This window comes from Myxocyprinus asiaticus, chromosome 8 (genome assembly GCF_019703515.2).
Source record: "Myxocyprinus asiaticus isolate MX2 ecotype Aquarium Trade chromosome 8, UBuf_Myxa_2, whole genome shotgun sequence".
NCBI lineage: Eukaryota > Metazoa > Chordata > Actinopteri > Cypriniformes > Catostomidae > Myxocyprinus > Myxocyprinus asiaticus.
In genome coordinates, this window is record NC_059351.1 from 1,325,982 (window position 1) to 1,337,500 (window position 11,519).

The 11,519-nt window shown below is 37.5% G+C and overlaps 1 protein-coding gene across 5 annotated transcripts; it reads left to right on the forward strand.

Moving 5' to 3' along the window:
• Positions 1 to 454: 454 nt before the first annotated feature.
• Positions 455 to 7,902, forward strand: gpank1 (G patch domain and ankyrin repeats 1). 5 transcript variants are annotated; one of them, XM_051705061.1, is made up of 6 exons: positions 455 to 523; positions 1,862 to 2,111; positions 4,082 to 4,356; positions 4,520 to 4,555; positions 5,068 to 5,183; positions 6,743 to 7,902. In XM_051705061.1, the coding sequence occupies exons 2-6, from the start codon at positions 1,925 to 1,927 to the stop codon at positions 7,191 to 7,193; spliced, it is 1,065 nt and encodes a 354-aa protein (XP_051561021.1). In that variant the 5' UTR covers positions 455 to 523; positions 1,862 to 1,924; the 3' UTR covers positions 7,194 to 7,902. The 5 variants fall into 5 exon arrangements, with proteins under 5 accessions (XP_051561021.1, XP_051561023.1, XP_051561020.1 ...); XM_051705063.1 differs by having other exon boundaries at positions 456 to 523; positions 1,865 to 2,111; XM_051705060.1 differs by having other exon boundaries at positions 462 to 602; positions 1,865 to 2,111.
• Positions 7,903 to 11,519: the final 3,617 nt, after the last annotated feature.

Consider the following 11,519-nt stretch of genomic DNA (forward strand, 5'->3'; position numbering starts at 1 on the left):
TTACTGATAGTGGCACCTGGTGGTCGAGGCTGGTACCGCATGCTAATTGTTTGCTAGCAAGCAACAACAACAACAAAAAATCAAAACAAAACAAAAATATTTTGGAGAGAAAAAAATATTTTTGGAAAGAACATTTTTTTTTTTTTTTTTTTGGAGAGAAAAAAAGTATTTTTGGATTAAAAAAACATCTTTTATTGTTTTGTTTTTTGTGTTTGAAGAGAGAAAAAAAAACATTTGAGAGAGAATTTTTATTTGTATTTTTATTTGAAAAACATAGGCTCAGGAAGGCACAGCCACCTAAAAAGAAATTACATAGTGAACTTTTTTTTTTTCTTTTTTTTTTCACTGTGCGGTTCAGGGCTTCCATAGTGAATGACGCCCATTGTGATCATCACTCGTGTTGTTTTCACAGTAAACAGTAGGTGGCGGTATGTGTCAAACGCGCGACATCCGCCAACAACCCGAAGAAGAAGAAGAAGGAGCAGAAGCAGAAGAAGAAGAAGAAGAAAGTAGTCGCTGACTGGTATTAATTTATATTTATTTTATCATTTGCTTATTTTCTCAGGAAATAATCACGCAGGTATCAATCGTACATTAACGTTGTAAGTACTTGTTGTGTATGACTTTTTCTAAACTGCTCTGGGTTAATAATGTACAGATTTTTCACACATTCTTTATTAACATATAACTGTTGTAGCTCAGTGTTGTGGTAAGTTTGTGTTTCAGATGTCTTGATTACTAATTATTTTCATTCTTTGAGGACATCAGCCTACCTAGAGCAAAGGAAGTTTATTTTTAGACATCAATATATTTGTATGATAACATTGAAAAGTGTATAAATGCCTCGGGTCATCTTTTATCACGTGTAGTCATACCGGTTGTGCAGGTGATCAGCAAAGGTTATGAATGTCTTTAACCCTTGTGTTACCTTCAGGACATTTTTGTCTTTTTCATTTTTGTTTTTCGATCATTTTGGCTGTGTTAAGGCCAACGGCATATATTTTTGCCAAATGTGTGTATTTTGGGGGAATTTTGATATTTCAACCTCAGTTCCTGTAATACATCTATAATACACAAAATAGTTACACTCAGGACCTTCAGGACAAAAATGTCCCCATTGAAACCCATTAAAACTGCAATATTTGATCCCAGTGCCATTAAAGCATAAAATCATGAATTCTATGATATTACACTTTCATTCCGGAGCCCTGGCTTCAAAATTTAAATTTTTAATATTTTCCACCAGATGGCGCCATTTTTCTCATGTTTAGCCTATGGAGCAAATACATGCTTTTCCCCTATTTTCTGTTTGCTGTATTATAGAGCACCGCAGGCCAATTGAATAAATGATGCAGCTAAAATTGTGTGTGTGTGTTGGTATGGATGTCAGAGTGTGTATTGAGAAATGTGTGTGTGTGTGTGTGTGTGTGTGTGTGTGTGTGTGTAAAAAACAACAGTGGCATTATGTAAACAAACTGGCATTTAAAGGGTTAAAATCCTGAAAATGAATGAATATTTGGTAGTTATGATCAGGACTGATGCTGGTTAAAAAATCTAAGTCAGTGAAAGTGGAAAATAATATTAATATATAATATTTTTATGGTAGTTTTTTGATGCTGACATTTTTGTCCTGGAAGGACCTCTGAGTAACTTTTTAAATTGACGCACAAGGGTTAATATCTCCTTGTAAGTTCATCCGTGTAAAAATCTCAAATTTACTGTTTCTTTGTTTTAGTCCCACCTGCTCCTCAAATACACAGAACTCTTTCTTCTCAGTGGCACTCTCGCTTATTATGCTAATATTTCAAAACTTCTCTTTGTCTTTGGATTAATCTCATGGACTCTGGGACTGTCAATCAAGCAGCAACAGTGGCAGCATCTCTCAGAAATCTCGCCATTAGCAGAGACTGAAGATGCGTTAAAGATGAGCAACCCAGTCTACTTTACAAGGGCCAAAGAGGAGGAAACGCTGTGGATAGAAGGAAAGAGAGAAGCTGTCCCAACATTGACTGGGGAGGAGGCCAGAGACTTTTACCAAAGCCTGCTGAGTGATGGAGAAAGGCCAAGAGGTGGAGGAGTCGTGACGACAGGCAGAGTGAGAAGAGGAGCAGGTACAGAGAGATTCAAGCACAAGCACATTGAATATAGACCAAACGGCTAACATTTGTGATTTGTCACGTCCTTATTAATATTCAGATGATCATTTGATGACATTAAGAGTTACTGGATTTGTATGGTCCTCTTGATGTTAAAATCATATGCTTGTCACATTGATATTTGAGTACTATGAAAACAGATGGTTAGAACTCAAAATTTCCTCCCCACCCCATAAACACATTGTTGAAACTAAAATGATGAGTATTTTACAACATGACCGACCACAGTTACACAGCAGCGATGCCCAGTCAGTCTCGGTGAGATAAAATAGAAAAAGTAAAAGGATAGATACTATTATTTTGAAACACCAGAAGAACAACGATAAGAATAACATTTGACCCGTAGCTCTGTTTCTGTTGCCCTGCCGCCATTACTCTGACAAGCGTTTGCTATTTTCCTATGAGAGACTATGGGAGTAATGTGTGTTTGAGTACTTTTAAGTGGGATTTTATCAAAATAATCCAAAAAATTTCAAACACATTGTTGCCGGGTCATTTGTAATAGTGACTTGAATTACCCAGAGAGGATGCGCAGTGTTTTTCTTTATTTTTTTATTTTTTAATAATCTTTAAATATATCTGGAGAAGAGCATGTTCTGGATTAAAGTGTATCAGCCCTCATTCTCAAATGAACATAAAACATCTGCAACGACACCTACTGTACATTTGCTCCAAGGTAAATTAAAGCTAATAACTGAACGTTAATTCATTTATGCACTGATTCAAGTAAATAAACAGTCCACAGCATCAAAATGAGTGTGTTAAGAGACGTTATAAACAGCTCTGTTCACTTACGCTAATGTTATTAGATGTGTAAGTGACTGTAATAATCGTTCGCCGTGATTCTGAGTCTCCACAGTTTTCAATCAAATTACTGTGCAATTTAACAATTTCTTTGACATAAAACTTCAGATAAATATGCTTTACAATGTCTGTCTTCATACCAGCCCACGTTAAAATATTATCCATTCTGTTTATGAGAGTATTTGGCCACAAACCGCGTCGTTCACGGCAATCTCCCATTCATTTCTATGAGCTTGTCAAAGTGAACGACCGTAACCAAGGGGGCGGAGCTTAGAGAAGGGTCAATTCTGCCAAAGCTTGTGCAGTGTTGTTGCACCTCTCACAAAGTATACATAGAAGTCTTAATGACACATCAGAAAAAAAGGCCTGTTTATGTTAGAGAGATGGTGCAAAATGGTCTTGATAATAGATCTAATCAATGTGCTTTTTAGAGCTTGAATGTTTTAATCCCTGTTGATTGCACTGTATGGGGAAAAAAAAGTTTGCAAATAAAACAGTCATATAGTAGTAAAACATGATCATTTCCCACCCTCATTCGGACCCTCTATCGCTGTGTTTTGGTGCTGCTTCTCCTTTAAGACTTGACAGTAAACGCCCACTGTTCTGATTGGCTCTCTCCTTGTCATCTCACTGCTACTGGGCGGGGCTACGGAAGCGATAAGTCAAAGTAGGCGTTGAAGTGTTGTTGTGGAGGCGGTCAGATGCAAATGTCTATTGTGACATCATAATGTGGAGGAAGTAGAGAACGAGTTGTTTTGGCAGCTTCCTTTCAACAAATGCTCTTTATATAGTGAGGAGGAAGTTTTGAGTTCTGAAACTTACAGTGTGTTTTTATGGTACAATGACCCTTATTTGTTAAAAGATCAAGGAAAATGTTATTCCTCATGTCATGACCCCTTTAAAAGACTTTTCAGTTTTGTATATATACAGTATGTTTACACACACACACATATATATATATATATATAGAGAGAGAGAGAGAGAGAGAGAGAGAGAGAGAGAGAGAGAGAGAGAGAGAGAGAGAGAGAGAGAGAGAGAGAGATGCTGAATATACAGAATGTGTGTGTGTGACAAATGTGACTACAGTTTTATAATGACCACCCATTATCTTTTTACATGAGGACCCAATCGAAGAAGAGGAGAGAGACAAAGACTACAAGCTGCTCATGATCAACCGGTCATCATCTCAGAGCGTGATGGGCACAAACTCCTGCAATGTGCCCAAGAGGGCAACACTCGTGGCCTAAAGGACCTCCTGCGGCGTGGCTGTGATGTCAACTTCCGTGATGATTTTTACTGGACGGGTGTGATGTGTGCCAGTCAGGCAGGGAAGATAGAGGCTGTTCGGCTGCTCCTGCAGCATGGAGCTGCTTGGGTGGGAGTGGTGGACAAACAGGTGCGTAAGATTCAATTCTGAAATAATTTCTGTCCCTCTTTCCCTGCATCTCCCTGTATGAAGGAGTAAAAGAGAAGTGGAGATAAGGAAAGTTTGCTTTTGCCATCTGCTTCTTCAATTTTGTTATTTCAAAATATGTTTTTGTTCCCTCTCTAAATGACAGCGATGCTCCTGCAGGACTACAGTCTACATGCCTAGGGTGAATATTTTTAGAAGTGTGTTTGGCACTGCTTGGAAACTTCCAGAATGTGATGGAGGGGACGAGCAGATGACATATCTTAGATGAGCACATACATCAATGCATCCAATCTTGTGGATTGACCGTGTGTTTAATTTTGAAGATGTGGAGGGTTATCCATGGCCTCATATCCAAGTAAATTGGAAGAAGTGCCTAAGAAGGATTTGCACTGTTATTTTTGCTAATTCACAAAGAAATAGTTACAAAGGAACATGAATCCAAAATGAATCCATTAGTAGGAAGGGAGTGTACTTTTGTTGATTTGCCTGGGTATGATTTTTAGGACCTTGACTGGAAGAATAAAGTGTAGTGTTTCAAGTAACACTACGCTATGTTTGTTAAAATTCACTATAGGCACAGCAGAATGTGTCCTCTGCTAAAAAAGCAAAATCCTGTTGGAAATGCTGCATTTATGTTTTAAATTGCAAACTATTTCCTGAAACTCTGTCTCTCTTTGTCTCATTCTCTCTCAGGGAAGAGATGCACGGGATCTGGCCCTGCAGGCGGGTCACCAGGATGTAGTGAGAGAACTGGAGCAGTTTAATGTGTCAGAGATCACAAACACACCCACTGCAAATGAGGCAAACAGGTTAGATCTTCAGCGGCTTGTGTATTTGAGTATGACTGTATGATTGAGTTTATCTACTTGATTTGAGATGTTTTTCTTCCCTTGTATTTGTCTCTGGATGTCCAAGTACTGTTCACATGGTGAAATTCACATATTCAAACACTCCTAACTATAGCAGTTATCATTATTGCAGTGCTATCTTTCAGTATTTTTAATTTTTTTTTACATTTGAAAGATATGATGTATAAAGTGGGGCTCAAAAGGCTGAGACCACATCTGGGATTTAAAATCGATTTTAAACCTGATCGTATACAAATTTCAGGATACAGAAGAATCACTGCCAATCATGTTAAAATAATATTTTGCATTATAAATTCTGTATCTATGTACTGATTATCATTGTCACATGTCTGTCAAACATGTTGAGTGATCCAAACATCATCTGCAGCCTGAAACTGAACTTTTGATCAGATTTTAGGAGTGAATGCACTTAACTGCATAGAGAGTTATAGGATGCTCCCTTGCTCCCTATTTAGTGTATGACTTAACCTCCAGTGTGCTGTCTGTCTGCACTGGTCTCAGAACAGTTTGAAATGCACCTTATTTTCATCCTAACTCCATATAAAGCCTCTGAAAGACAACATTTTTCAGCTTTTGCATGAATGCATTTATTATCAATGTGAAAATGTACAGTAAATATATAGGAATGCATTTAATAATGTTACCGTATTGTACAGTGATAACAAATTAAAATATAACAAAATTGATATTAAAACGAAGTGAAATGTCCCACAGTTGTGTTCATGTTGAAAGTTATTCAAAATAACTAATATGATTTTTCAACTTTTGAGGGAATAATGTCCCTAAATCCACATATGTGGACTTCATTTTTATCAGCGTGCTGACGTGTGAAAAATGAACATATTTTTTAAAGCGGCATATTAAATGAAACTGGAGACTCCACTCTTTACAACCAAACAGGTTTAAATGAAAAAAACGTAAAGAGGTTTCTTACCAGAGGCACTTTTGTTGGCTCTGCGCCTGTGGAAGCGCTTCATGGAAATCAATGTCACGCTGTTGTGTCACGTGACGTGCCAGAAGTTTAACCCTTAAATGACAGTGTAGAGTCTTGTGAACAGTATTCAGCCAGTTTTAATCATTTAAATTATGCGTTGTGTATAGCGAAGCCAAAATACAACGGCCACACATGTGGACGTGGGTTTGCTGAAGGTTAAAGGAATAGTTTAGCCAAAAATGATCATTTTAAGATGTTAGACAGAATGTTAGCCTCAGTTACCATTCACTTTCACAGCATCTGTTTTGCATACAATTAAAGTGAATGGTGACCGAGGCTAACATTCTGCCTTTTCTGTGGTTGAGCACTGACCGTGTGTGAAATTTCCTTGCATCCATTGTAGCGCCCAGAAACATTCTCATGTGCTGGGATAACATGGATCATTCGATTTTGCACAAACTTGTGAAGTCATACCAGCTTGAGTGTATGACACATGGAAAAAAAAGGACACTTGATTATCACAGATTATCTGAGAATAAGTTGCTGTGTATGTGTGTTTCCACAGTGCTCATTCTCAGTGGTGTAGTGTGTGTGCTGTGCCTTACACAGACAGCACTGAAAAACACAACCGGTCGACACTGCATCAGTTCACTGAGCTCCGTCCCCCCGTTACCCCCCAGTACTGCCTGCCCTCCTCCAGCACCAGCTATAAAATGATGCTTCGCTTAGGGTGGGACCCCTCTTCTGGTCTTGGACCTGCCCACTCCGGCCGCAAAAATCCAATCAGGACGATACTAAAGAGGGACCAGACGGGCCTTGGGTACGGAATGACCCCGCAGCCTAAAGTCACTCATTTCCAATCCAAAGATCCTCAGGCAGTGCAACAGGTGCCTAAGGAGAGAAGAGGGAGACAGGAGAGAGAAACAAAGCTCAGTGCTAAAGAACTCAAGAGGAGAGAAGAGAGAGACAGGACATGGGAGAGAGACTACCGTTCTTCATTTAACATTAACTGTTGACCTTTCTCTTTTGACCTCTGACCTACTGTGCTCTCATATGCATATGCGCTTATATGCTTTTAATGGAAGCTAAGAAAGCAGTCCTTTTACTGTCCTGCAGCCTCAGGGCTCCAGACAAAAAGAAATGACCATGGAGGCAGTGGATCCTAAAATAACACATTTCATTGCCAAATGACTTTTAGGTGCAAAATTACAGAATCGCTTGATCAAGCACTGTCGTTCATGCTTGGAACATATCATGATCTATTGCAGCAGTTGAAGATCTACTGGGATATGCGCTAAATTCTGTAAATTTACACTTTTCCATTGTTGGAAGGTAAGCTAGCATGTGGAACAGTTTCAGAAGACTGTGTAGTAGTTGTGTTTCTGTATAAATTTGTTTTCCAATTTGATGTAAGGGGGGAAAAAATGTAATTTGTTGATTTGTTATCCACAACTTTCTTGAACAGCCATGACGGCTCTTTACTTCCATTTACCTGTGTTCTCTTTCTGATCTCCTTTAAAATCTTTGTAGAAACTGCATACACATGAACTAGAAGAGTTTGACAAATTGAGTTAAACATGTGCTTTTGTCGATTACCACAAAAATAAGATTTTGTAAGCAAAGATTTCTATAGAAGACCAACAAAAATTAGAGAAGTATGTCTGAGTGCAGTGCTCTCTGTCTTATGTGCTCGCAGCTCTAAAATTAAAATATCCTTTAAATAGAGTGTATGTATTTTCTTTTCATTTTGTTGACCACGAATCACCAATAAAAGGGCAAGCATATAAAGTTACCTCTGAAAATTAATTCACACATTAAGGCCCACACAATATATTTCCATGTTTTCTAAAATATTGCTTTTATTTTCAATTTTACAGCTTGTAGAAATGATAGAGGCGTTTGTCTCAAGGTCAGCTGCCTTCTCAAGAAAATGCTGCCTTTTTACTTTTGGATAAAGATTGTGAGTTAATGCCAGACTTTATTTACAAAGTTGCATGTCCTCGGTTTTTGCAGGGACCTCTATTAATTTTCTCAAATATTTGACTGAATCACTCACTCTTAAATGTGTGTATCCCCCAGGATACAGAAACCTTTTTTTAGGGTTGTGGAGCTGTTTTGGGGTTATTGATCTCTCCCCAAGTAGTGAAAACGGAATGTGAATTGTTTGTGCTGTGCTTTACATGGAAGCTAATAATAGCGAGCTGTATGACTGACTTTCTTCAGCAGAACACATCTGAAGAAAAATAGTAAAATATCTCAGCTCAGCAGGCCCTTAAAATGCAAGTGAATGGTGATTTTCTCTTTTGAAGCTCCAAAAATCACAGACAGTCGGCGTAAATGTCATCCATACGACTCCAGCGGTTAAATTAATGTCTTCTAAAGAGACACGATCACTTTATGTGTGAAAAAGATCAATATTTAAGTACTTTTTTTAACTGTTCAGGAATAAACTAGGACACTCAGAAGTGAACCTGCTCTTATAGTATATTTTTTATATATCAAACATAGAAAAAGTACATATTTAATCATTCAGTTAATAATTGAATATGTATGCAATATGCAGTGATCTAAAAATGACCATGTGTACTATGAATAACTGCATTATGAATGTTATTCAGTATGTTAGATATTTAATCATTTATTTATTGATTTAATTATCATTTACTCAGTTTAATAATCAAAGTGCAAATCAATGGAAACTGCAGCTTGATGGACAATTACAGCCTCTCTGTGTATGACCCAGAACAAATGTGTGTACTGATACTAAAGGGATGATCTAATGTTTTTAATTAGAACAAAGCTGGGCACTGCCTGGTACCTGCCTGAAAGAGGCAGAGGATCCATGTGCATTAATTAGTGCTAGAAACGAGATGAAATGAATGTATGTGGGTGTGCACACATCTCCCATCTTACAGGAATGTGTGTAACCAATGATTATAATAAGGGAAATCATTTAATATACTAATCAAATGAATGCAGAAAGTAATGATTGTTAGTTAATCTAAAATATGTAACCATATGAAGTGATTACAGTATGTTTTATGAATATAAAATGAAATGGTTATGCTTTTGTCATCATTAAAGCAAGTTGGATCAGGATGACTAGCTAGAAGCGAGACGGTGATGACGAAACTAGGAGGGGCATAAGATGATTTTATTGGATGAAGAGGCCATCACTCAAAGAGAGAGGGTGGAACAGAAGCTGTATAAAGGATGCATGATTCTGAAGTGTAATTTCAGATGCAAGGTGATCAACTGGCATCTCAGCTTTGATGCTTTGTTCAATAAAGTCTAATCTTTGATATCTGGAACCCCTGAACTTTGAGAGTTTTCTTACTGAGAAGGAAAGAGACTTCAGTATTCCACGGCACTCTGTCTAGAGAATGACCCACTTTATAAACTGAAGACTTTGAGTAGGTGCCCTACACAGACTGTGTAATATGTGTCTAGGGAGCGGTGGTACTGAATCCATAAAACTCCAGTGGTTAAATCCATATATTCATAAGCGATTTAATGGGTGTGAGTGGAAACAGATCAATATTTAAGTCCACTCCACTTTCACTTTTACATCTGAGATATTCTCCTAAAAATCTTCATCTGTGTTCTTCTGAAGAAAGAAAGTCATACACATCTGGGATGGCATGAGGGTGAGTAAATAATGAGAGAATTTTCATTTTTGGGTGAACTGTCCCTTTAAATCAGATTTTCATGATCCTCTGATAGAATTGCTGAGCTGATGTGACAGTAAATCCAGCTAAATGTATTTTCTGCAGGATGTGTACAAATCTCAAGGTCTTGTTTATTGTGGCCACAATAATGACATATTTGAATCTATATAATGTTTGTATGATAATGTAATAAATGGTTGACTTGATGGTTTATATAGACAATATACTATATATACTGTGTGTGTGTGTGAATATATATATATATATATATATATATATATATATATATATATACACACAGATGTGTGTGTGTGTATTTAGTGTATGTATATACTGTATAATCTGTGTGTGTGTGTGTGTATGATACTGTGTATCAGTTACATGTGATTTAAAATATTTACATACAATGCATTTGTTTATTTGTTTGTTAATTACTGTGTTCTAAATATCACAGTTTAAATCTGTTGATTAGTGTTATACACGTTTCTACTCTGTTTGATTATAACTTCTGCTTTAGCAACATTGTAACATACAGTCATGCCAATAAAGCAACTGAAATTGAACTGAGAGAGAGAGAGAGGCTCTGAAACTCACAAACCCACTAACAACTAACAAACACCAGTTTCAGACCAGCACTGCTGAACAAAACCAAATCACGATAATCCAAATCATAAAAGAAAGCACAAATTCATATTTGGACCATTGGGAAAATGAAAGTAAAAACTAAAGCAAATTGGAATGTTATCGGACCCTAAACAGAACGTGTAATCTGGCAGAATATCTCTACACTGTAAGAGATCCAAAACAGAGACGGATCTTCACCAAATACAGACTCAGTGATCACAGACACAGACAAACATGGCTTCCAAAGGAAGAACGAGTCTTAAACCTCATGCCACAGTTTTCCAGTTCAGCAGAAACAGATCAAATGCAGGTGTTACTGGGGGAGGACAATCATGCATCAGTTGCAGCTAAATTCAGTTTTGAGCTGCACACCCTCAGAAACCAATCACTGCCTTAATGTACTTCAGTCACAGTATTTTTATTTTCTTATGTTCATAATGTCTTGTTAAATGCTTATTTTATTTTCTATTGTTTAGTGTATATTGTTATTATTATTTTAATTCTTTTTTTTATTGTTATTTGTTACTGTTTTATGAAATTGAAATTTGGGGGGGGGGGGATAGAGAGAGTGAGTGAGAGAGAGACAGAGATAGATAGTGAGAATGAGAGAGAGAGAATGAGTGAGAGAGAGACAGAGAGAGAGAGAGTGAGTGAGAGAGAGACAGAGAGAGAGAGAATGAAAATAAGTGAGAGAGAGAGAGAGAGAAAGTGAGTGAGTGAGAATGAGTGAGAGAGAGAGAGAGAGAGAAAGTGAGTGAGTGAGAATGAGTGAGAGAGAGAAAGTGAGTGAGTGAGTGAGAGTGAGTGAGTGAGAATGAGTGAGAGAATGAGTGAGTGAGAGAGAGAGAGAGAGAGAAAGAGTGAGTGAGTGAGTGAGAGAGACAGAGAGAGAGAGAGAGTGATGTCTTGAGTAAGAGTCAGATTGGATTCCTACCAAACCGCCGCACCACCGACCACATTCACACGCTACACACGTTAGTCAACCAGCACGTTCATCAAAAAAGCAAAGGCAAAATTTATGCATGTTTTGTTGATTTAAAAAAAGCATTT